General features: G+C 36.2%; 1 protein-coding gene across 5 annotated transcripts in view; it reads left to right on the plus strand.

Moving 5' to 3' along the window:
- The window catches only part of TTN (titin), a 273279-nt gene that overhangs the window by 150302 nt on the left and 96235 nt on the right, over positions 1 to 26742 (plus strand). For 3 of the 5 annotated variants that reach the window (XM_047083329.1, XM_047083328.1, XM_047083330.1), the window contains 24 exons: positions 5904 to 5984; positions 6908 to 6979; positions 7598 to 7687; positions 8130 to 8192; positions 9024 to 9113; positions 11150 to 11200; positions 11922 to 12323; positions 12503 to 12781; positions 13027 to 13302; positions 13469 to 13608; positions 14123 to 14249; positions 14344 to 14607; positions 15763 to 16029; positions 16168 to 16431; positions 16520 to 16659; positions 16823 to 16949; positions 17073 to 17339; positions 17451 to 17717; positions 18548 to 18814; positions 18907 to 19046; positions 19457 to 19583; positions 20375 to 20517; positions 24613 to 24736; positions 25246 to 25512. In XM_047083329.1, coding sequence (XP_046939285.1) covers positions 5904 to 5984; positions 6908 to 6979; positions 7598 to 7687; positions 8130 to 8192; positions 9024 to 9113; positions 11150 to 11200; positions 11922 to 12323; positions 12503 to 12781; positions 13027 to 13302; positions 13469 to 13608; positions 14123 to 14249; positions 14344 to 14607; positions 15763 to 16029; positions 16168 to 16431; positions 16520 to 16659; positions 16823 to 16949; positions 17073 to 17339; positions 17451 to 17717; positions 18548 to 18814; positions 18907 to 19046; positions 19457 to 19583; positions 20375 to 20517; positions 24613 to 24736; positions 25246 to 25512 — 4335 coding nt within the window. Of the gene's footprint in view, positions 1 to 1890; positions 2005 to 3558; positions 3628 to 5903; positions 5985 to 6907; positions 6980 to 7597; positions 7688 to 8129; positions 8193 to 9023; positions 9114 to 11149; positions 11201 to 11921; positions 12324 to 12502; positions 12782 to 13026; positions 13303 to 13468; positions 13609 to 14122; positions 14250 to 14343; positions 14608 to 15762; positions 16030 to 16167; positions 16432 to 16519; positions 16660 to 16822; positions 16950 to 17072; positions 17340 to 17450; positions 17718 to 18547; positions 18815 to 18906; positions 19047 to 19456; positions 19584 to 20374; positions 20518 to 24612; positions 24737 to 25245; positions 25513 to 26742 lie in introns of all 5 variants that reach the window. The other 2 variants (XM_047083326.1, XM_047083327.1) reach the window with 1 other exon arrangement.

Here is a 26742-nt window from a genome sequence, read left to right on the forward strand (position 1 = left end):
AAAATAATTAGGGAAATAGAGGAACCCAAGATGATTGTAAGGATTGTAGCTAGATATCCATGAGGTTCATTGGGTCCCTAACTAATATTAGAAGATAATGAATATATTTTTCACTTTTCAAATACTGAAGGTGGAAATATGCATTTGGAGCTTAGGAAAGAGAGCTGGAGATGTAGATCTAGAAATGAGAGGCACAAGAGTTGCAGGTACAGGAGTGACTGCTTAAAGAACGTAGAGCTGATTTGTAAAGGCTTCAGAGTTAGACCAGTGGAGAACACTGACACTTAAGGGTACACAGAGGAAGAGAAGTAAATGAAGAAGGCTGAGAAGACTCGTGTATAAAATTGGAATGTCCAGAAAAGCCATATTCCCCCACAGTGTCTTATAAGATAAAGTGCTTTCCCCTGTATTCTTTGCCTGCTGTTTGCAGAATCTTGCACATCTTCTAAATTCTTAATAGTAAAAAAAAAAAAATCAATGTCTTTAAAGTGCCTCAAGTGCCCAAGGAAATCGTCCCAGAAAAGAAAGTGTCCATTCCTATTCCTGAAGAGCCAGAAGCTCCACCTGTCCAAGGTACATGGCTGCTCTATAAATCTTGGAAAGATGACAATTGTCTTCATCTTGCTTTGGTTGTAGATGGGTCTTATGTATTTATCTGTTGTCTGTCTTATGTCCTGAAGTTGATATCTTGGGGTCATCTGAAGAATATGTTATTGAGGCTAACTAAGATGATATGTTGTAACTTAGCAGTTACAGGATTCTCTTGTGAATTGAGTCTAAAATATAACACTGTGTTTTTTAAGTTGAAGTATCTCCTGAGGAAATAATATATGAAGAAAAAGCATCCATAACCATTGGTAGAAAAGTGACTCCCCCTGTTGAAGGTATATATGTGTGTATGTGTGTGTGTGTGTGTGTGTGTGTGTGTATGTATACATATATATATTATATATATATGTATACATACACACAGTATTCATAGGGTGACATTCTTTCTTAAAATTATATACAGAAGCATTCCAGCATATGTTTGCTTCATTTTTCAAATAGTTATACTTCTTTTGAATATAATCTTGAATTTGCTTATTCTTGACAGTAATTGTAAATTCCCAAAGATAGTTTACAAAGCAAAACTGGAATAATTGCATTGGATTCTCAAACAATAACCCCATATCAAATTTTAAGTCATCTCATTTGCTATCAACATACAACAAATAAAGCAGTTAATAGAATGTTTTAGTGTAATAGAAACCTTAACTCTTTTTCTGTATAAGTGAATCTGTACGAATTGTATATTTTTGTTTTTGTGACTAAAATCTTTGCAACTGTGTGAAATTTGTATGAGTCTCTGTGAAGAACTTTACAACCTCATATCTTCTGTCAACATTCTTTAAAGAACGTGAAATTCAAAAGTATATTGAGCCTGAAGAACCTGAACCTGAACCACAGCCAGAAGAAATACCGATACAAGGTATTCAATTACTTGGATTATCTTCATCATCATAGACTTCATCTTCATATACATATATATGTTTTATGTTTGTCTGTAAGTCTCTTTGCATCTGTATGTAAGATACTCTTTTTTAAGTGTGCATTTCATTCATATGTATCCTTGTCATTTGTACTGTTGATCTCATGTCAGTGTGGCATATACGGATACTTCCTTTGTTTTTATTGGTGCCTTTGCTGTATTTCTCATCATCTGTGTACAATGTTGATGTTTTTGTGTTTTATGTGGGATACTGTTTTATGTTTTATGTTGGACACTAATAAGAACTTAAAAAGAAAACCTTTTATTTCATATAAGTTTAAATTTCTACTGAATATACTATCTACACACCTGCTAATTAACATATACATGTACTAACACTCCTGAAATACTCTTTCAAGAACCTGAACCGGAAAAGAAGGTTATTGAGAAACCAAAACTCAAACCAAAGCCTGCAGTACCTCCTCCTGCTCCACCTAAGGAAGATGTGAAGGAGAAAATATTCCAACTTAAAGGTATAAAACACCACACCAAAATTTTATTAACCTGCTTCAAACTTCTATTCAGTCATCAGAAATGGTGCTTGCAAGAAATGTATTACTTTTAAAAGTGTGTGCTTGCAAACACAATCAGGCTGTGGGAATTGCATAGAGACCTGTGTTTTCTGCTGCCTTTGGGTGCTTTGTCTGTCATGCCTGACAGAAAGTGTATCATGGTTAGCTTCATCCTGGCGATCTGGATGCAGGCGCTGTCCAACTAACTTTCTTACGGAGAAAGGATTTCCTCGTTTCAAAGTGTGATTGCCATGCATATCTTTGACATCTTGTGCATTTGGGATGTATAAGAAAACTTTGCATGAAATTTTTAACGTTGCAGTAACAAATCTAAAACTCTGTTCTTAAAGAATTTCACGTGCTTTATTTTTTTTTTAATTTTTTTTTTCAACGTTTATTTATTTTTGGGACAGAGAGAGACAGAGCATGAACGGGGGAGGGGCAGAGAGAGAGGGAGACACAGAATCGGAAACAGGCTCCAGGCTCTGAGCCATCAGCCCCAGAGCCTGATGGCGGGGCTCGAACTCACGGACCGCGAGATCGTGACCTGGCTGAAGTCGGACGCTTAACCGACTGCGCCACCCAGGCGCCCCTCACGTGCTTTAAAACATACTCTAAATAATATATTTATGGCATTGATAGCTGATATGTGCTCATATACCATCAAAGGAAAGCATATGAATGATAGAAAGTCACTGCTCCCTTACTTTTTTTTTTCTTTCACAACTTAATAAAAGCCAGATTGTGTTCTGTAGTGGTCCTCCGTGTAGCCAGAAAGAGTGATTATGAGTACGTTTGATATCCAGCATCTCTTCTCATTGTTAAGTTTCCCTTCATTCTTTTTGCATTTAGATATTTCTTTGAACTGATGCAATATTACTTAATTTTTAAAATAACATCTTGAAACACTGAAGTAAACTGGCAAAAGCATATTATTCTTTTAATTGTAATACAGTGTTGTCTTATTTGTAGTGTCATGAGATTTCTCAACCTAAAATAATCTACATATAATCTTAGATGAGCACTTTTCCCATACTCACCTACACGTGTACAAAGCCAGGATATTCCAGAGTAATACTGCTTATAATGATTCTTGTCCCTCTTCACTCCTCCTGACCAGTAGGGGTAACTTCTGGTATTTTAAGTCAGACATAGAAAAGGGGTGCCTTTTAAGACTACCCATCTGTTGATTCATAGTCCATGAAGACACACACTTAATACACTTCCCTTAATATAAATTTATACTCAAAGGAATATTTCTTCCTCCTGCAAAGAACAAAAATTATCTTCTTTCTCCACCAGACTTATACTTACAACCCAAGGTCAGAGTAAAGAGGCAATGTTTTCATGGTTTAAGCGCGTCTTGTGTGTTCTTTGGTGGCTGCTGTTGGCTGTTATTAATGCTATTTTGTTGTAAGAAAAGCTTGGTTTTGACTCTTAGAGCACATATTTAAAAATTTGCTTCAGATTAGTCTAAATATACAAATAATAAAATTAAGATCATATTCTTTAAAGCTGTTCCAAAGAAGAAAGTTCCTGAAAAACCTGAAGTTCCAGAAAAAGTGGAGCTTAAACCTCTGAAAGGTATTTCACAGTCTGGGAAATGCATTTATATGCATTATCCCTTCATCTGACTTTTGGCTCTTCCTGTCTTCTAGAATGTTCTTTCTTTCTTTCTTTCTTTCTTTCTTTCTTTCTTTCTTTCTTTCTTTCTTTCTTTCTTTCTTTTTCTTCTTTCTTATAAGTAATCAGAGTAATCTCATTTATTTCTTGTATTTTTGTAGCTTTTATGGTCCTGGCTCATGAGTGTTGCTTCCTCTGTCTCCCATCAAATTCATACATTTGTGGATAGATATTGTTTATCTTTGTCTCATCTACATATGTCTTCTTGCATTTTCCTAAACTTAAAAATATCACATTTTACTGACTAGCTGAAATTAGTATCAGGACCCATATTAGGTTAAAATGCAGGGAGTTAATATTAGAAAACTTTGGAATTTCACCTGAACAACAGTATTTTAGCCAGTGTTATAAGCACTAAAAATAAGTCACACTCTCTTTCTGTATTACTGAGATTATTCATAGAGATTTCCTCAGGCCTTTCCTGTCACTCTCTTGTCACTGACTCCAAGACATTCTTTCAGGTGTACAGATCTCACATTTTAGGGAACATTCTTCATTGCTGCAGGTCATTTTTCAAAATTTATTTCTCTTGACACAGTATTTTCCCTATCTAAACTTAGACCTTTAAGGAAAATAAATGGATCATAAATTTTAGAAAATTTTCTGTTACAAATAAAATTATTAACTTTTCTAGTAAGTATAATGGGTAACAGTGTTCTATTTAAGTAATCAACATATCCAGACCCAGAAACTGAATCTGTTGTTGATTCACTCTGTAATGTTAGAGAAGTCACCCCTCTAAATACACATTTCCTGATTTATAAAATGGGGATTACAAAATAATGTGATAATGGCTGTTAACTAGTGACAAGGAAAAGCCACTCAAACATTCAAATGACATGTAATTACATATAATAGCTTTAAAAATAATAGCTGCAATGGTGTATTCTGTATCTGAAATGAAATAATATGGAAAAACAAATGCAAAGATGTATTTCCACTATGTCCATCATGTGAGTAAAGGATATATGCCATCCTTATGTTCATTAGATGTGTGGTTGTCTCTCCAGGTTTGATCAATAAAAATGGTTATACATTGAGAATATTAGTAATCCTAAAATAGTATTGAAAGTCAGCACAATTTATCATGGTTAAAAAAGTTTAATGTTTAAGTGTGAAATTTTACTTAACATACTTGACAGAAAAAAATCATTTAAAATGAAATGCTTACGTATTTACCTTTTGTATATTTAAATTTTGTAGTTATGCAAAGTTATCTTCACGTTAAAAAAATAAAACTATTTAGTGAATTGCAAATATCTTGTTTAAAGGCACCAAATAGGAAATTTTATAGAAATATCTAAAATTCAGATTTCACATGACTAAATAAATATGGTGTTAAGTGATACAAAATAATGTATTAAATTGATTTTCATTGACATTAGTAGAGAGATAAGGTGGTTCAATAAGTACCCAGTGTTTCTCTTTTTTCCACTCAAATCTTTGAGGGGGCTAGAGGAGGAGGAGGAGAAACATTTTATATGCTGTACATATCTTTGACTGTGCCCAACAGTCACTGAAGATGCAAAATAGAATGAACTTAGACTTGGGTCCCTTTTTAGTCTAAAGACCATTTTTTTATTCATTAAAAAGAACTCCAACACCAGCTCTCAAATTCTATAGTTTTATAATTTTAGGTATTATTTCAAAAAGGAGATCTTGAGAAATGATATTTCTCTTCTGTTAAGAAAATGAGAATGGCCCTTTCCCAACATCAAGGTCATCAGCCAGATCCCGTGGCTTTCTTCTCTTACCAGTGGAGAAGATTGAATATTGACACTAACACTTACCAGTATCATTTTAATGTAATTAATGGTTCATGAGACACCAATATAGATTTGAACAATCTATAATTGTAGATTGGGGCAAAGATGCTGTCAGGAGCCCTATATGTGATCAAAGACTCATAAAGTCAATATACAATAACGTCTTCTACCCTCATTTAAGATGAATATACTTGCTTGTAATAAATGCAGTGGAATTTTTCACAAGGCTATGTAGATGTTTGCAGAGGAAAAAACTTGAAGTGTATTATTTGCTTTTAAATTCTGTGATATAGGCAGCAAACGTTATTACTTATGCACTGCAGTTAACTAGTTTTGAAAGAGACCTTTTTCTTGTTGAAATTTACTTTTTATATGAATTCACTTCAAAATTTGAAATCATATTCTTTTAAGTGCCTGGAGTTGAAAAGAAAGTTCGCAAATTACTTCCTGAACCTAAGCCTCAACCAAAGGAAGAAGTTGTTCTCAAAAGCGGTATAGTATTTTTCAACTGTTTTTTTTAGCTTTATGTTGACCAGAAACAGACTTGAAAGCTTACAAAATGTTTCTGTCTCTTGGTCAGATTACCTATTCAGATACCTATTTATCACAATTCATTTATAGTTGCATTGAAAATTAGGAAGGTTATCATTTCCATGTCTTTTTTAAAAGAAGACAGAAATTTTGTAAGCACTCACAGTGTTTTGAAATTTACATGAATAGACATAACCAAATTGATAATGCTCTAAGCTAATAATAATGACCACAGCTGTCATGTTTGTAATCACATGATGTAGTAAAATACACTAAGCCTATTAAGTACCCCAAATTACAGAGGAACTATGTAAGCCTAAATTCAGTATTCAGCTTTGAAGTGTAACACAGGACCATCACAACTAATAAGTAACATTTTTAAAAAACTGAACATTTCTTTCTACTAATAAACTACTAAAGAATTGAAAGTAGGATTTTCAGATGAAGAAGTTGTAACATTTTCTTCATGCAGAATTACAGATATCTAGGCCACAGTTCTTTGGCTATCTCCACTTAAGTAAACGTTATACTTATTTAAACGCTCCTCGTTATATTAGAATGTTGAATTATGATTTGAATTTGTTGCTATTTAAACTTATTCATTTTGTGATTTGGTCATTTTTGCAATGGAGTTGTCTCCAAACAACAGATTGGCTATGTACATGGATATAAAGTGACTCTGAGTGTTATTCTAATTAATATAGCAACCTTTGATTTTTTTTTTCTTAAAAACAAGCACTTCTAGCATAAATGCTAATTGCCCAGTGCACCAGGTGGCATGCTTTTCATTTTCCTTGCTTTGTGCACTATTTGCATTTGTCTAGCTCAACATCTTCATTAGTTTGTTTGTCTTGGTTTACATATAAGCCTTTTTGTCTTTTAAGTTCTAAGAAAGAGGCCTGAAGAAGAAGAACCTAAAGTAGAACCTAAAAAACTAGAAAAAGTTAAAAAACCAGGTAGGAATCTCAGTAACAATTCTCTTTTAACAAAATGGACATTTAACAAAAGGTTTATCTTGTAAACATTATCGGAGTTAAATATAAACACAGCTTCATATTTCATCTGTGAAATAGTCTGTGCTTTCCATTGTCTGCTTTCTGTTTAAATATCTTTATAGTTATTTCAAATCCATTCACGTATGTCCCTGTACTTCATTGTTGTTAGTACTTTGCCACTGGTCCTTCTGGTAGAAATGATTGTGAAATAATCAAAATGGCTACAAAATAACTTAATGGGAGGGTGTCAGCAAATGTGGCACAGAATTTGGGGGCTTTTAAGTGGGTTGATTTTTTATCATTAGTCTATTTTCAAAGGATGTATTTATTGGGAACTGTTATGGAAGTGATTTAGACAGGGGAAGCTGACGGAGTTAGGACCCAAGTGGATGGAATAAGAGAAAGGCAAGTAAACTGAGGCAGAGTCAAGAAGAGAAAACAGAAATTAGTTGATACAGTATAAGGTTTTGTTAAAAGCCATTAATGGAGCTTTTGAAAGATAGTTTGATCTGATTATTTCAGGTCAATTGATTTCTAACTATTCAAATAACACTAGAAAATAATCTTACTATCTTAAAGTACCAGAGCCACCTCCAAAAGCTGTTGAAGAGGCTGAAGTACCTCCAGCTGTTACAAAAAGGGAAAGGAAAGTTCCTGAACCAGTAAAAGGTACAAACTTATTGGCACTTTCTTAGTCCCTAAAAATGCAAATATGCATCATTTAAAATACCATTACACTGGCATTAAGATTGGAACACATGACCTTAATCTGCTCATCACATATGGCTTTAATTTTCTATACCATTTCACTTTTATGTGAACTTGGCTAATGACCACCCATTTATCAAATAAATAAGTTTTAAGCGCTAGGAAAGAAATGGGTAATTTGATGAATAACAACATTAGAACCAATCAGATGCTCTACTATTATTTTCCAAATATTTTGTTTCAAATGCAAAATAAACTTAGATCAAATACTTGATTTAGTGACTGTATGTGTATAAATTCTAGTATATCCCAAGATCTATTAAGTCTGTCCAATTTTGGTTTGAATTTGTGAAAAACTTCCAAAATACTGCGATAACCTGCTTACTATTGTGAATTATTTTAGTGCCTGAAATTAAGCCAGCAATACCTCTCCCTGGACCTGAACCAAAACCAAAGCCTGAACCAGGTAAGCAAACTTATCCTCAGTGCCAACAGCATATTCCTTCATGCTTCATTACAAATAACGTGTCAAATAACAAAATTCAACCAAGCAAATGTGAAGATCTAATTGGCTACATGATTCATGAGTGGGGCAACACCCGGTCTAGCAAATAGAGGCACCTGAGTTGTACAAAATGGGAGGTTTTTATATGCAGAGGGTGGAGGCAAACAGTTATGAGCTCAAAAAAGGATTGTTCCCAAGGAGATTGTCTGCCAGGGGGGAAAAAGCAGGGGTTTTTTATCATGCATATTATGTCTTTCTTTCTTTGGGGGTTAGAGAGGACCTAGGTGACCCACTCTTTGGCGCTGATGGGAGGAAAAATTTCCTCACTTACCAGTGAAGGCCACATTTCTGGAGGGAGGTTGAAATTGCAATTAGACCGAGTATAAAGTCCCATTTTGAGAACTTGGTCAAATGACACCATTTTGGACCTGCTATTTTTTCTTTTCTTTTCTTTTCTTTTCTTTTCTTTTCTTTTCTTTTCTTTTCTTTTTTTTTAAGCAAATATGTAGTTAATTAAAAAAAGGGAGTAAATGTCCACATGCATCAAAAGATTTCCAATGTCCCAATATATCTTTAGACATTATTTATTTTATTCAATATACTTAAGTGTATTGGAATATATTGAATATATTATACTATATAAAGATTATGTTATAGTTAGAACATATTATTCTCTGAAAAACTAGTGATTTAAAAATTTTAAAATTATATCAGAAAAGGCAAATAGGCCACTAAGTGAGATTTTAGGAAGAGACAAATGGATACATTAATGCAATGGACATCTCTCTACAGAAGTGAAAATAATCAAACCGCCTCCTGTGGAGCCCGCACCAACTCCCATTGCTGCCCCAGTGACCGTACCAGTAGTTGGGAAGAAAGCAGGTATTTGTTCTATAGTTTTCTTTTTGCTTGTTTGTTTTAATGGCTTAATAAAAGTATTCATACTTCATTAAAATTCAAGCCCTCTTGTTGAAATGTAGGCATCATCAAGGTGGGGGAGCAGGGGTGTGTATAAATTCTTGATTAAATTTTTATCATCTTATGTCCTTTACCAAACTAATCTGTCACCCATGGGTACATACTGTGTTTTGATTGAAATATACATTCCTTCAAAGCATCATTGCTTTATATGCTTTTAAAATTAAGAAATGAATATGTTCAAGGCTGATGAAAACAAAGGAGACAGACAGACTCTCTAAGGACATACATCTAGGCAGCCTGTGGATATTCAAATTTCCCCCACATGACCTGTAGGAAACATTTCTCCTTCTTTAAAAAAAACTGCATATTAAGATAATGAGAAAGTTCAGGAAATGGATAGTGTTGATGATTGCACAACACTGTGAATATACTTAATGCAACTGAATTGTATACCTGTTACAGTGGTTAAAATGGTAAATTTTATGTTGGTGTATTTTACCACAACAAAAAAAGGAGAGACCAAAACAAGACAATGTAGTTCAGCCTTTAAATCTATATAAGACTTTAGGTCAATAGTAATTTTCTTAGATGTACTAACTCTGTGGCATTAACTATCTCAGGTACAAACTTAAGTTACTTATAAATTGTACATAAGCTATTAGTAGTTTGTCACTTGATGATAATCTCAAAACCAAAAATGATTTGATATGTATTGATCATTGATAAATATGTGTCCTATTTGATCCTTGGCTAGTTATTTAACCTGTTTAAATTTTAAATTTCCTAGTCTGTAAAATCAGATTCATAATTATATCTGCCTCATAGGATCATTGTAAGGATTAAATATATATAAAACAGTACAGTGCCACCTGGCATATAGTAAAGCACAATAAATTTTTCATTATGTTTAATGACATGAGACAATGTACTGTATTCTTTGGGTTGTAGTTTAACTTTAATATTTATTTATGTTAATATGTTTGTCACTGATATTTATGATTTAGGCATTATTCTGTTAAATTTTTATAATTGCAATGTGATACCTTTCATTAGCTCAGGAAAGGATCCTAACTGCCAGTGAGCTAATTAAATGTGCATAAAAATGAAGCTTTTCTCACACTCCCAGGGGCTGAAACTGGAGAGTTGGTTCTATAGTTTATATTTTGCCACATTAATAATTTCATTAAACTCTAAATAGAGGAACTGTCTTACTTCTGCCTTAGTTCATTGTCTGATTAAAGGAACTCTTCAAAGGAATCCGTATGTGTGTAACACATAGACCCTCCTCTTTCCTCAGTCTTTACTGGATTTGTCTGCCCAGTTAAAAAAACAAAAACAAAAAATAGACTTGGGGTGCCTGGGTGACTTGGTTAAGCAGCTGACTTCAGCTCAGGTCATGATCTCACAGTCTGTGAGTTTAAGCCCCCCATGGGGCTCTGTGCTCACAGCTCAGTATCTGGAGTCTGCTTCCGATTCTGTGTGTCTCTCTCTCTGCCCCTCCCGTGCTTGCTCTCTGTCTCTCTCGAAAATAATAAACATTAAAAAAATAGGCTTTTGGTCATTTCTGGACCATTTCCCTTTTGCCTACATTGATTCCTTGTTGACAAAAACTTCTTTCCTTGATTCACTTACCCAACACATACATAATCATATCAAATACTTTGCATAGCTACGCAAGAGTAAAACTTCCTCATAAGGCAATAGTAAGTCTTCTCCCAGAAATGGGAGAAGAATAAAATCACTTGCTGAAAGCGATTTTTAAATCCTAAATATGTTGGTAATTTGGCTTGGTCACATCATTGACCAGAATGATACTGATCAAAATATGCCTTCTTGGAAGTAGCAAAGTATTGTCCATCGAGGTCATATAAATAAAGTCAATTTCTCTTCATGCATTAATATTTATAATAAAGAACATGATTCACCCCGCATGGTTTCTATGACACATAAAATAGATCTGAAAATTGTTTAAATGCTGAATTTTCTTTGTATCTCAGAAGCCAAAGCACCTAAAGAGGAAGCTGCCAAGCCGAAAGGTCCCATCAAAGGTAAGAGTCATTTCCCTGCACCTCAATTGTAACCTTTCACTCTGGGAAACTTTACATTCAAGAGAGAAAAAAAGTGCTGCTATAAACATTGGGGTCTGGGGGCGGGTGGGGGAGAGGGAAAATGGGTGATGGGCATTGAGGAGGGCACTTGTTGGGATGAGCACTGGGTGTTGTATATAAGCCAATTTGGCAATAAATTATATTTTAAAAAAATTAAATGCCAAAAGAAAAAAAACTACAGAAAAAAAAGAGGAAAAATGTTTTATAATTTATAACAATTTTCATTATTCCCAATTGATTCTGCTAAAACAAATGTCTTCTGATAGTTCAAGTACTATAACTCTAATATTATTCAAGTGGGTATTATATATAACCAATTATATTTTAGCATAATGAACCCCATACATTCTTAGGTTCATTCTTCATATGCTTGATATTTATACATGACAGATAAAATAATTTGGCATTAATTGGGACATTTTATATTTGGTTTAAAACTTGAGAAAATGAAGAGCATCTATTATTCATGGCTTCCTTATACCATCTCATTTTCCTATCTGAAAGAAGGCAGTATAAACTCAATTGACCTTTCAATTGCTTAGTCTTTAGTTTTCTTGTCTTCAAGTTGCTATACCAGTGGTATTACCCAGCGGACAGCTAGGTATGCCCTTCTGACCCTAATGAAAATGCCAAATCAACTTTTAACTTTATTTTGAATCAGGTGTAGCCAAAAAGACTCCTTCACCAATAGAAGTTGAAAGGAAAAAGTTAAGACCAGGAAGTGGTGGGGAGAAACCTCCTGATGAAGCCCCATTCACGTACCAGCTAAAGGCTGTGCCACTGAAGTTCGTGAAAGAAATCAAAGACATCGTCTTGACTGAAGCAGAGTCAGTTGGGTCTTCTGCAATCTTTGAGTGTTTAGTCTCCCCCTCCACTGCAATTACAAGCTGGATGAAAGATGGTAGCAATATCCGTGAGAGCCCAAAGCACAGATTCATCGCAGATGGTAAAGACAGAAAGCTGCATATTATGGATGTCCAGCTTTCTGATGCCGGCGAATACACCTGTGTGTTACGTTTGGGAAATAAGGAGAAGACCTCCACGGCTAAGCTTGTTGTAGAAGGTAATTTCCAGTCTTCTAGATATGGTCCCTATTACATTTTAATACAACAAACCTCAGTAGCCATTTTTATTGTAACTTTGGACAACACCAAAAAGAGTTGTTTTTTTTTTAATATCATTGAAAATATTGTATATAATTGGAAAGGCTTTGCAGATTTTTAATACTGAAATTCTCCACAGAACTTCCCGTGCGTTTTGTAAAGACACTTGAAGAGGAGGTCACGGTGGTAAAAGGACAGCCACTGTACTTGAGCTGTGAGTTAAACAAAGAGCGTGATGTGGTCTGGAGGAAGGATGGGAAGATTGTGGTGGAGAAACCTGGCAAAATTGTGCCTGGCATCATTGGCTTGATGAGAGCCCTGACCATCAATGATGCAGATGACCATGATGCTGGAACATACACAGTTACTGTGGAAAATGCCAACAACCTGGAATGTTCATCCTGTGTCAAAGTAGTAGGTTAGTACTTTGCCAGGAAATTTTGTTCTGCTTATTATACTTATTAGTACTGCTCATTATGTTAACAAAATGGAAGAGAGAACTTTATTTCCAAATCTTGTACCTTACCTAAGAGGGGGAATAGCAACACATCGTAACAAATTAATTATTTCCAGTTTTGAGAATGTTTTTTTTTCTATTTGTAAAATTTACTAAGCAAGTTATTTATATTATATGAGTGTTTTTCTGACCTCATTTTCATGCAGAAGTCATTAGAGACTGGCTGGTGAAACCTATCCGAGATCAGCATGTGAAACCCAAGGGGACAGCCGTTTTTGCCTGTGTAATAGCAAAGGATACTCCAAACATTAAGTGGTTCAAGGGATACGATGAAATCCCCTTGGAACCAAATGATAAGACTGAGGTAGTAAAAGAAGGAAATAAGCTATTCCTCAAAGTCAAGAATGCTACACCAGAAGATATTGATGAATATGCAGTAGAAATTGAAGGGAAGAGATACCCTGCAAAGCTGACACTTGGAGGTATAACACTCTTTACTTTTATTCTAAAAGATAAGTTTTGTGTGTAAATAAGGCAAAACAACACACAAATAAATAAATAAATAAATAAAAAGGGAAAAGAAGAAAGAAACCAAAGCATTGTCAGATTGTTGAAAGCATTATGATTTTTCATCCCTGACCAATACAGAGCGTGAAGTTGAATTGCTTAAACCAATAGAGGATGTTACCATTTACGAGAAAGAAAGTGCAAGCTTTGATGCAGAAATCTCAGAGGCAGACATTCCTGGACAATGGAAACTGAAGGGAGAACTTCTGCGGCCCTCACCTGTGAGTCATTTCTGGTTTTAAATTGTCAGTCACATAAAATGTCCACATTGTATATTCAGATTTAACATTCAGATTTGGTTCAATAATGATGGAGTTATTTCAGGGTTCTAAAGTCTCAAAGGTGGGGGGGGAGAACTTTGATGCACTATTTGTGGACAGCTCAGGCAATTTTTTAATATTTTATGTCAAGATTTTTTCCTTATTTTTTAAGTTTACTTATTTATTTTGAGAGAAGACATGAAGGGGGGAGGGGCAGAGGGCGAGGGAAAGAGAGAGAATCCCACGCAGGCTCCACGCTGTCAGTTCAGAGACCGATGTGGGGCTCAAACTCACAAACCGTGAGATCTTGACCTGAGCTGCAATCAAGAGGTGGCTGCTTAACTGACTGAACTACCCAGGCGCCCCTTACTTTTATTAGTAATTTTTATGATATCTTTAGACATCTGTATCTGAAACATTTCTCCTTGAGGGAAATTATCTCATCCAAATGCTAACTAAGACCATTGTTTTTCAGACCTGTGAAATCAAAGCAGAAGGTGGAAAACGGTTCTTAACTTTGCACAAAGTCAAACTGGACCAAGCTGGGGAAGTCCTTTACCAGGCACTTAATGCGTTTACAACTGCCATTCTGACAGTAAAAGGTATGGCCTTATAGAGTGCATGAGGTGGGCTCAACTTCATTACACAGCCCTGGGCATTCTGAAAAAAACCTCATTCTTAATGTTTGATTTTCAGAAATCGAACTTGACTTTGCTGTGCCCCTGAAGGATGTCACTGTTCCAGAAAGACGACAGGCTCGATTTGAATGTGTTCTCACTCGAGAGGCGAATGTTATATGGTCTAAAGGACCTGATATAATCAAGGCATCTGACAAGTTTGATATCATTGCTGATGGAAAGAAACACATTCTTGTTATCAATGATTCTCAATTCAGTGACGAAGGGGTCTATACTGCTGAGGTGGAGGGCAAGAAGAGCTCAGCACGATTATTTGTTACAGGTAAGAGCTGATGAGATGAGATCTGGCTAGAATATCCCACATTTAAACACACAGACATATGACTTTAAAGATAGAATGCTGTGTGTGCCATTCCCAGCCTGTCAACAACCAGTGTTATGGCTGGACCACCCCTTGTGGTTCTTGTTATGATTGCAAGATGCACTCAGCAGTACCCATCAGGAAACATTAAAAGAGACAAGGTTTATTACTCACAGGACCTGGAAATTACATAGCACAATGGGCCACAGTGCCAGAAGTGTGTGTGTGTGTGTGTGTGTGTGTGTGTGTGTGTGTGTGTGTGTGTGTGTGTGTGTTTTGGAAGAGGGAGTGAGGGGTAGAGAGTGGACACCTGGGGGTTCCACTTTTATTGAGGTTGAGGGTCTGTGGTTTTATGGGCTCACTCTTTATTGGTAAATTTAAAACATAAGAGCAGGAATTTAAAGTGAGGGAAAAAAGGAGCACCTGCGTGGCTCAATTGGTTAAGCGTCTGACTTTGGCTCAGGTCATGATCTCACAGTCTGTGGTTTCGAGCCCCGCATGGGGCTCTGTGCTGACAGCTCAGAGCCTGGAGCCTGCTTCAGATTCTGTGTCTCCTCTTTCTCTGTCCCTCTCACTTGTGCTCTCTCTCTCCCTCTCTCTCAAAAAATGAATAAACATTAAAAAAAATTTTTTTAAGTGAGGGAAGAGAAAAAACATGCAGCCCAAACTGGCTGTTTGGTCAGTTATCAAAATCAACCAAGGTCCCAAAAACAGAGGAGGCTGTGGGGCGTGCTGGGGAGGGACCCAGTCTAGCTCCTTATCCAGCCCTGTGGCTGGCAAGGTGTTTTTCAGGATAGCCATCTCTGAGGTAGATGCTTGGCAATCAAAGCTTAAGTCAGGTACTTGCATCACAAAAAGAAAAGCCAACTGTCAAGGTTTATGCTGCAAACACCAAGTTCTAATAACAATAAGTGCCAAGTGGCCCCACAACTTTACTGTCAAATTGCCACCAAAAAAAGCCCCTCAATTTTTATTTTAATGAAGGATGACTCCATTTGAAAGGACGAATAAATAAATGCTATGTGAAATGGTTCCTTTTGACCTTGGCAGATTAGAGTGGAATATTTCTGAAGGTAAATTGTATGTCTAAGCACATTCTCCACGCTTCCACTGCAGGTATAAGGTTGAAATTCATATCGCCTCTTGAAGACCAAACGGTGAAAGAAGGCGAAACAGCAACTTTTGTTTGTGAGCTTTCACATGAAAAGATGCATGTTGTCTGGTTCAAAAATGATGCCAAACTCCACACAAGCAGGACTGTACTCATCTCATCTGAGGGCAAGACCCACAAGCTGGAAATGAGAGAGGTGACTCTGGACGATATATCCCAGATAAAAGCTCAAGTGAAGGACCTGAGCTCCACTGCAAACCTGAAGGTCTTAGGTAAATATGACCAATGATAACTAGATAGCTGCTTTGGGGACAGTGAGAGTGGGCGGTCCTTACATATTTTGCAACTTGTAATTCTCATAAACTCGAATTCTCACATGCTTCTGACAATCTGCTGAACCACTTTCGCAGAGGCCGATCCCTACTTCACCGTGAAATTACACGACAAAACTGGAGTTGAGAAGGATGAGATTATTCTCAAGTGTGAGGTGAGCAAAGACGTACCAGTGAAATGGTTCAAAGATGGCGAAGAGATTGTAGCTTCACCGAAACACTCTATCAAGACAGATGGCCTGCGCCGCATCTTAAAAATCAAAAAAGCAGAACTTAAAGATAAAGGCGAATATATGTGTGACTGTGGCACCGACCAGACAAAAGCCAATGTTACTGTTGAGGGTGAGTCGCTCAAAAATTTTAAACTCATGCTATCTGAACATGAAGTTTATTTGTTCAGTCATCCTAACAAATTTCTGTGGAATTTCAGCTCGACTAATAAAAGTGGAAAAACCTCTGTATGGAGTGGAATTGTTTGTTGGTGAAACAGCTCGCTTTGAAATTGAACTTTCGGAACCAGATGTTCATGGCCAGTGGAAGTTGAAAGGAGAGCCTTTAACTGCTTCCCCTGTAAGTCAAGATTATCTGACCACACACGCAGGGCGTGCTTGGTGGTTTGGGGTGAAAAAAAAGATATACTTCTGGTTTACAATGTCTTGATGATTGGTAAGGATAACCAGTTACGAAAATGATGTTCTTCTTGCTCCTTCCTTTTGCCTTTCACTCCGAACAGGACTGTGAAATCATTGAAGATGGGAAGAAGCATATTCTGGTCCTTTATAACTGCCAACTGGATATGACAGGGGAGGTGTCCTTCCAGGCTGCCAATGCTAAATCTGCAGCCAATCTGAAAGTGAAAGGTAGGCTCTGCCTGTCGGCCACCCTTTTGTTATTTTCTTTGCAAGACTTCGAGACCCTGACTTGATCAGGGGTCATGAATGGAAACCTAATCTGGCTTCATCCACATCACCCTCTTCTTGCAGAACTGCCACTCATCTTCATCACCCCTCTCAGTGATGTTAAAGTCTTTGAGAAAGATGAGGCTAAGTTTGAGTGTGAAGTATCCAGGGAGCCCAAAACATTCCGTTGGCTGAAAGGAACCCAGGAAATCACAGGTGATGACAAATTTGAGCTTATAAAGGATGGCACCAGACATTCATTGGTGATCAAGTCAGCTGCTTTTGAAGATGAAGCAAAATACATGTTTGAAGCCGAAGATAAACACACAAGTGGCAAACTGATCATTGAAGGTAAATATTCTTTTATTAAATAGACCGTATTTATTTATTTATTTATTTAGCTTTTATTTTTATAGTTCCTCCTTAAGGGCTGGAATTAATGAGTTTTTTTTTTCTTGATAGGAATCCGACTCAAATTCCTCACCCCACTCAAGGATGTAACAGCCAAAGAGAGGGAAACTGCTGTGTTCACTGTGCACCTGTCCCACGATAACATCCGAGTTAAGTGGTTCAAAAACGACCAGCGCCTGCATACCAGCAGATCCGTCTGGATGGACGATGAAGGGAAAACTCATTCCATCACATTCAGAGACCTCTCTATTGACGATACCTCGCAAATTAAAGTCGAAGCTATGGGGCTAAGTTCAGAAGCTAAACTCACTGTGCTTGGTAGGTGTTTTCTATTTAACTTTATTACATTAAATTCAACAGAAATTTGTGGAGTATCTATCATATAAAACAGTCTTCTGAGTGTTATATTGCATGAAAGCAGTGCTGTCCTTAAGAAACTATCACAAACGTTATCAAGCCTCTTTCTAAAATATTTTTACCTAAAAATATGAGGACTTTCAAGTAATATAGATTTGGGCTCATGAAATAACCAATTGAAATCAGAAATAAAACTGCTAATTATTGAGCCCTATCATCTTTAAAATAGGAATAGAAGTACTTCCCATCTCCTTACTTCATCAAAATTATTTCAGAAGAGTATCTTCCAACTTCTAATAAGAGAGGAAACACAGCACTAACATTAAAAAAAATCATTGTTTTTCTTGGCCCCTTAATATCAAGCAGATTACATATGAGGTCTAACATGTAGAAACTATTAAAGGTGAACTATTGATTGATATAAGAAAAACTAATAACATGAATCCGAAAGCTTAAAGGTAAACTAGAGATAATAGATTTGCTAAGGAATTAGAAATTTAGCCGAGCAATGAAGGAACACATAATCATATTTGAAGCTAAATTTCATAGTATCTTTCAAACCACTGTTAATAACATACTTTAAAATATAGATGGATTAGATCTTGACAGATCACATGCATTGATTCCCTTTCTAACCTTTAGAGAACTTCTGAACATAAGCATGTCAAATAAGCAGAAGCTGGGTACAGTTTTAAACTATGCCCAGAACTGTGAGCTGCTTCTTAAACTTTCCAAGGGACCACATTTCTTCAGTAGTTAATGGAATGTTTTCACTTATACTTTACTTGCAGAGGGAGATCCGTACTTTACCGGAAAGCTTCAAGACTACACTGCCGTAGAGAAAGATGAAGTGGTTCTACAGTGTGAAATCAGCAAAGCAGATGCACCAGTGACATGGTTTAAGGATGGCAAAGAAATAAAACCATCTAAAAATGCTATTATCAAGGCAGATGGCAAGAAGCGCATATTAATCCTAAAGAAAGCCTTGAAATCAGATATTGGACAGTATACCTGTGACTGTGGGACAGATAAGACCTCAGGAAAGCTCAACATTGAAGGTAAGGAATTTCCATGAGTTTGACTCTTGAAGCTGATTGGGGTTATTTCTGCCCGAGGCTAATGACGCATGCTGAACCCTTCACTTTTCTAGATCGGGAGATCAAAATGGTGCGACCCCTGCACAGCGTAGAGGTGATGGAGACTGAGACGGCCCGCTTTGAAACTGAAATCTCTGAAGAGGACATCCATGCCAACTGGAAACTCAAGGGAGAGGCACTACTCCAAACACCTGTAAGGCTATTTCTGAACTTGTCAACACCTAGAGGAGCTGTGTGAAATAAAAAAGGACAGGCAACAAGTCAGAATGCATGCAGGGCATTTAAAACATGCTATCAGGTTCTCTATCAGACCTAAAGAGAGAGATTAGGATCTACAGATCCACACAAATCGTGCATTCTTTTTGATCCAGCATAGTGGTATAGGCTGTAGATATTCTGTGATGCTGCTAGTTGCTTCAGAATTCTACAGATAAAAGAAAGTTCGCTTTCTTGATATTTCCTGTAAGCTTTATTTCATGAAAAAGAGCTCAAACTACATCAAGTCTTGTCACTAGTTATTTGTAACATTGCTTAAGCTCTGATAGTCTCAGAAAAAATACCAAAGCTTATTTCCTGTGAAACCTTTTTTCTCTTTTGGCACAGGATTGTGAGATCAAGGAAGAAGGCAAAGTGCACTTCCTTATTTTGCACAACTGCCGCCTGGACCAGACAGGCGGGGTGGATTTCCAAGCTGCCAATGCTAAATCTAGTGCCCACCTCCGAGTGAAACGTAAGTAATAGGTGTTTCTGCTGAAAAGGAAGGATGTACTTTTGCAGAAAATGAATGTGCATGCAATTAATTGGAATTATTTAATTAATTAGAAAACATTGTTAAGGTACAGACACTGGCTTTCTTGACATCCTAACACACACATGGTTCCATTTCCAAAGTTTTGGACATTTCATTGACCTTGCTGGCCATTGGAACAAAATAAAAATAAGCGAGTCAGATTCTCTTACTGCGTAATCCTTCCATTCAAAGTCGCAATGCATGCAATAAGAATCTAACTCAGAACTCTTGAAGACCACATACCCCCATGGCTGTTACAACTGCAGCACTACAGAAAAACTTGGCTGTGTGGGCATCTCAGACTGAAGAAGGGAGGCAGGGTGCTTGGGCTAACATTTTTGGAAGGTGCAAAGTGTTTGATGGATATGGACAGGCTATGTGATTGAGGGCCCCTCGTCCTCTCCCAATCACAGTCTTAGTTATTTTGGAAGTCACATACCACATGTAGCAAGAGGAACTTGATGCCTGGCAGAGAGACAGATGCAGCGCAGATTTCTTGCTGACCTTGGATATCAGAACGAAAGGGCCCCTACAAATACCCACTGTCCGGCCACCAGCTCTCCCCTTCTCAGCACTGAGGGGCCACGTTCACATGCGAGTTAAAATAGTGGCCAGTCCCACGGCTCTTTCCTTCTTGAAGAAAGTAACCATGGAGATGAATAACTAAGTGTATTTATGCTTTTGGAATTACAAAATGAGTGATCCTGAGCTGTTTCCTTCTTCTCGCCAAGCACGAGTAATTGGTCTTCTGAGACCTCTGAAGGATGTCACAGTGACCGCAGGGGAAACAGCCACCTTTGACTGTGAGCTCTCTTATGAGGATATCCCAGTGGAATGGTATCTCAAAGGGAAGAAACTCGAGCCCAGCGATCAGGTAAAAGGCGGGCGCCTTGCCATGTCCTGCTCTTCTCTTTCTCTCATGTTCTCCAACTTCACTCGGATGTTCCTTGTTCTTTGCTCTTATGTCCCTTCCTCTTCCTTTCCCTTTCTCTTACCTACTCTAGCCTGATTTCTGCTTAAATTGAAAAGCAGATTCTTCACATCATTGTTGGATTTAATCTGTTGGTATTTTTATTGAAATGGAAATAAAAGTTTTAAGTACAATAAGGTTTTAGTTTTTTGAGGAGAAGGCAAATGCTCATTAGCTATTAATACTAGTTTGTTTGATTAACTGGAAGACAAGAGGGATCAAAAAGGCCTTTTGATTGGATGCCTTGCAACAACAGCCCACATTAAGTTTTGTGACTAATTCTCTCCGTGTTCTCTAGTGCTCTGCATATAAGGGGATTAAGAGGAGAAGATGGAAATTCCATTTCAGGCAGTTGATCAAGTGATTGAGATAACTTCTGGGTAGATTTGCTCTTCAAGCATTTCTCCAAAGCTATTTTTAACCCTCAAGTGTTCTGAGCTGTGCAAATTCTGGAATGCCAAGTGGATTATTTACAGTGCAGCTGACAGTTGTGACAAGAAAGAGGGCTCAGAGGTTATCCACATATGTGAGCAAATACACATTAAGTTTTAGGAAATAACCAACTCTCAGTGTTAGCACTTCTATGTCCCAAATTTTCACTGTAAGTAAAAACTGAGGTGACTGTTCAGATAGACCTAAACTACAACTTACCTAAATTGAGCTATATATTCGGCCCCCCAAAACAGTGTGTTTATGTTATCCTGATAATTCTTCATTAATTTTGAGTTCTTAGAATAAAACTTTTAGAAAATGTCCAAAATGGGTTAGAAATAAAGCACAGGGAAGTACATTGTTCTATGACATTTTTTTTCAATATTTAAAAAATAATATCGAATGTGACTGCAAGTCTTCAATACAAATCAAACTTCAAAGGTGTGAAGGCAAATAATTCAAAAAGGATTCAGTTTAACAAAGAGTCACAAGGTTGACTGAAGTAATAAGAAGGCAAATGCATTTGAATAACAGTAAATAGTAAAATAGTAAAAATAGTAAATAAATAGTAAAACAAACAAAAAATCATGTATTCTATCAAAGTCATTAAAGGAGAATTCAGTTAACAGTCATTGGGGAGACAAAGTCTGCTTGTTACACAGACAGTAATGATTAGTCGGTCTCCTTTTTTTGCTGAGGACAGAAAAAACAGCTGTACGTTCAAATGACCGTATGAGAATTAAGTTATATATGAGGAAACTTTCCCTACAGTGAGGTCTTCTAAATACTGAACTGGGTGAAGGAGTCATGTCCACCTTCAAGTTTGCTCTTTTTTTTTTTTTGAAATGTACATTTGTCCTAATACGTGCAGTCTCATTGCTTTCATGTCCAAATGCAGAGAATTGGTTGCCTTTTCAAGATCCTTTCTATATCTGTAAACTCGTGATTTGAATATAGGAACACTGCTTAAGGACAAATGATATTATACTTTTGCTACTAAGTATTTTTTGGTCAAATTAAGAGCTTTGTTTTATTAAAAGATCAGTTCGCATTAGTTCTAATGTAAAAGCTCTACTATTTTATTTTGAAATGTAGATTCCTAAAAAATTTATCCACATTTCTTTTATTAAAAAAAGATTTTATATAGTATATATATATATATACACATACATACATGTATATAGTCACTAAACTTTTTTCTGGGAATAAAAGAGATCACCTTACTATAATTCTCTAGCGCTTCTTTGTGTCTCTCTTGGCATAGGAATTTTAATCCTTTATTTTAGCCACCCAAAATACTTCAGCTGTTTATGAACTTGCTCTTAATTACTTACATGTCTCTTTATAAAAAAAATTTTTTTTTAATGTTTATTTATTTTTTGAGAGAGAGAGAGACAGAGCGTGAACAGGGGAGGGGCAGAGAGAGAGAGGGAGACGCAGAATCCGAAGCAGGCTCCAGGCTCTGAGCTGTCAGCACAGAGCCTGATGTGGGAATTGAACTCACAAGCTGTGAGTCAGACGCTTAACTGAGCCACCCAGCTGCCCCTTATATGTCTCTTTTTTAAAAGAACTTAAATATAAACTGTGAAGTCATAAAGTCATTTTATTACATTTTGAAGATTTTGTTTCAATTCATTTTCATTTTCAGTTTGCAAAATGTTTACCCTCCAAAACTACACAAACCAAATACAGGTGATTGAAATAGAAAATCAAAAAAAAAAAATTTAGGGGCGCCTGGGTGGCTTAGTCGGTTAAGTGTCCATCTCTTGATATAGGATCAGATCATGATCTCCTGGTCATGAGACTGAGCCCTGCGTTGGGCTCTGCGCTGAGTGTAGAGCCTGCTTGGTATTGTCTCTTCCTCTGCCCCTCCCCTGCTCACTTGCTCACTCTCTCTCTCAAAATAAATCACTTAAAAAAAAAAAAAAAGAAAAACATTTTATAGAAAAAACAGTTGTGTTTCCTGCCCCACCTTGGCCATTAGTGCAGGAAGGCACTACTAGTCCTAACTGGGCCTTTGATAATTATGTATTTAAACTTTAACAGAGTGGTCAGAGTCATAATGCCTATTACAGCAATATGCACCTACTAAAGGTTAACAATATTGTAAAAGGATAATCTCTAATATTATCCATGGAAACATAAACCACCACAAAATCATCAGCTTAGTTTTTCCTTTTTTAACATAATCAAAGTACACTGTATATGAGTTACTTATTGAGAACTACTGTGTTCTGAGACAAGTTCTTGGTAACAGAGTATTCTAAAGTATCCTCAGAGGAATTTAAATGATAAAATAATGTGTAAACAGAGAAGCTATATCTGTGGATGGGTTGGGATCTGAAATACTTTAAAAGAATAGCCCTAACACACAGTACAAAATTTATATTCAAATTTATATTGAAACATCATTACAAAAACAATTTTTTTCCCATTCAAGCACCATGTTGAATAAGTAGCTATGTTATTAAGACATATCTTAATTACCTTCTCCTATCTGTTTGTTTTCCCTTATTATGTCTTTGACCTGTTCTCAATTATTAAGGTAGTTATATTAATAGCCATGCCCAGCTCTTAATTAAGAAAAATCTTCATATGAAACTTTATTCCTGACTCTTTCATTCGCACCAGCATAATAAATAGTTTCAGTGGTAAAAAATGTTTACATTATTCGTAACTCTAAATGAACTCTTAAGTGGTGCAGAATGAATCCCAATGACAGGGCACAGCATCTCACAGACTTTCATAGAAGAAACTCTGATTGTCGTATTGTGATTACTGTCAGGATGGCCCTGTCTGTAGCCTGATTTCCAATTGTATAAGCCACATTTATGGGACCTAATGGCAGTCCATATCAAGGTGGTGTATTCTTTTTGGACAATTCGTTTTCCTACAGACTTCTTCCTCAAACCATCGAAGGTTGAATTTACAGCAAGAATTTATCATCCAAATATTAACAGCAATGGCAGCATTTGTCTTGATAGTCTAAGATCACAGGATTGTGAATTAATTTTTTCCTTTCCTTTAATTATTTAGCTTCTCTAAGTTCATATATATATATATATACATATATATATTATACATATACATATATATGTATACATGTATATGTATACATATATACATATACATATTATACATATATACACATATATATACACATATATATACACATACACACACACACATATATATATATATATATATATATATATATAAAGGCTCAGTGGCAGAATGGATGAAAATATTTATCTATATAAATATATACACAGAAGTATAAACAGAAAATTTCCTAGGCATTTCAACATAAAAGGCCACCTAGTAATTATGTAAGGCAACTATGAAAGCCTAAAACTTCCTTAAAAGATTCCAAACAACTGGTTAAAATCATTTTCAAAGGCATATGTGCTATATATATGATTATAAAACAACTTGGAAAGCACTATTCTAAACTGTTGACTAAGTGAATTAAATATATATATATATATATAGAGAGAGAGAGAGAGAGAGAGAGAATTGCTATTTGATATAGTCTTAAACTGCACTTTTTTCAAAAAAAAAAAATAGGTGGTCCCACGTTCAGAAGGAAGAATTCATACACTTACTCTGAGGGATGTAAAGTTAGAAGATGCTGGAGAAGTCCAACTGAGAGCAAAAGATTTCAAAACTCATGCCAACCTCTTTGTGAAAGGTAATTACAAGGTTTATTTTCAAAAACGTGGTATAATGTGGAGGTTCATAAATAATGTCAACTCTCAATTTTCTTTTTATGATTAGTTCCATAGATCATTAAAATCCACCAAAGATCCAAATTTTATTTTTTGGCCTAACAAATTAGGTCACAGACTGTAAAAGAAAAAAAAAAAAGTCAAAATGGACTAGAACGCTGTTTATGTTGCATTCAATAAATGGCTAGAGGAAGAATTATTATCAAACTAGGTATCTATCACTTCATTAATCAAGATTTGGCTATTATTTCCTTGATGTTTCATACTTTTTAAAACAACACCTTTCCTCTGTATGTACAAATAATGGTGAAACATCATTATTAGAGGAAACTATCCAAGTGGAATCAAAACTTGCAAATGAAATTGAAAAACAGGAAAAGCTCTGGCGATATCAGAAGAAAGTTGAGGAGGTGCTCAAACTCTTGGAGAAGGAAAGGAGAAATACCTTGGCTAATTAGTGTGATTCTTTCAGAACCCCCCGTTGAGTTCACTAAGCCTCTTGAGGACCAGACGGTCGAAGAAGAAGCCACCGCAGTATTGGAATGTGAAGTATCCAGAGAAAATGCTAAGGTGAAATGGTTCAAAAATGGGACAGAAATCCTCAAAAGCAAGAAGTATGAAATTGTTGCTGATGGCAGGGTCAGAAAACTTATTATACATGGCTGTACCCCAGAAGATATTAAAACATACACTTGTGATGCTAAGGATTTTAAGACTTCCTGTAACCTGAATGTCGTGCGTAAGTATTCTTCTGACATGGGACTTTTCATTTGCAACTCTTTGATAACAACAAAAAAACCAGCACTTTTTGCATGCCCTTCTTGGCCTAACTGCATTTCTTGGCAACTTATGGTATCGATACTGACCTAACATGATCTTTATGTGTTTAAAACAAAAAAAAGGAAAGAAAAGTTCTATTACATCTGGTCTGATAAGGACATATCGATCACTTTCACTATGTTTCTGACCAGGGGGTAAGGCTACTGTAGGAATATTCTGAAACAGATAAGGACAAATTGAATGAAAGAGACAAGAAAGGAGTCATGATTTAAAAAAAAAAGGGAAAGAAAGAGAAGAAAGAAAGAAAGAAAGAAAAGAAAAGAAAAGAAAAGAAAGGAAAGCAATTTCTACTTGGAAAGAATGAATTCTCAGATGTCAGGAACAACTAGAAAATGAGTACGAAATTTCAGTTTGAGTAGGAGCACGCTAAGGTCTGCTGTAATATGACATAGCCCACTCACATAATACTATCTCTGAAAATAAGAAAGGATAATAAGAAGGAACAAAGCCTGGATTCTTGGAGTCCTGTGAATGAAGAGGAATCTAATGGTTGTTAACATTACTTCTTCCTCTGGTGAAAAATACAACATCTCTTTTCCAAATGTCACATGCTAGTTCATTTTCTTCATTCATTCATTTGTCTGGTGATAACATTTTCAATGTATATTTTTGTGCAATTGCTGTTGTTTGGTTTAGTTGCTTCTCATCTGTCAACAGCTACAAAATAGTGGCTTTGATTGTGCTTCCATGTATCTTGTACTGTTTTATTCTTTCCACTTTGTGGTTGTTCTGCTTTAGCTTATGACAGAGTAGTTTCTTGGGTCTCCTTCTTCCCTTTGTCATCTGTTTTGTCACCACTCCAAGAAAGCTCAGCCACACTGAGCATGTCTTCAAACCTATTGGCCAGCATTTATGTCCCAGAATTTCACTGATCAAGAACAATCATCCTTGGGAGGACTCACAAGGAGCCCTAAAAGAAGGAGGGGCAAAGGGCAGCTCTCTGATCCTATACATTTGCTAACTTAATTCTGGAGATAAATGAAACAAGAGATGTGAAAAACCAAATTACCCTCCCATACAAAACACATTGCTTTGTTGCACTAATAGATTTCATGCCTGTCTTATGTGTGAACATCTTTGAAGATGAAAGAAAAAAAAAAAAGCTAAGTGTGTGTGACTTCAGTTGCAG

The sequence above is a fragment of the Lynx rufus genome, unplaced genomic scaffold (genome assembly GCF_022079265.1).
Source record: "Lynx rufus isolate CCGP_SWC_20201006 ecotype Redwood Valley unplaced genomic scaffold, mLynRuf1.p SCAF_2, whole genome shotgun sequence".
Taxonomy (NCBI): domain Eukaryota; kingdom Metazoa; phylum Chordata; class Mammalia; order Carnivora; family Felidae; genus Lynx; species Lynx rufus.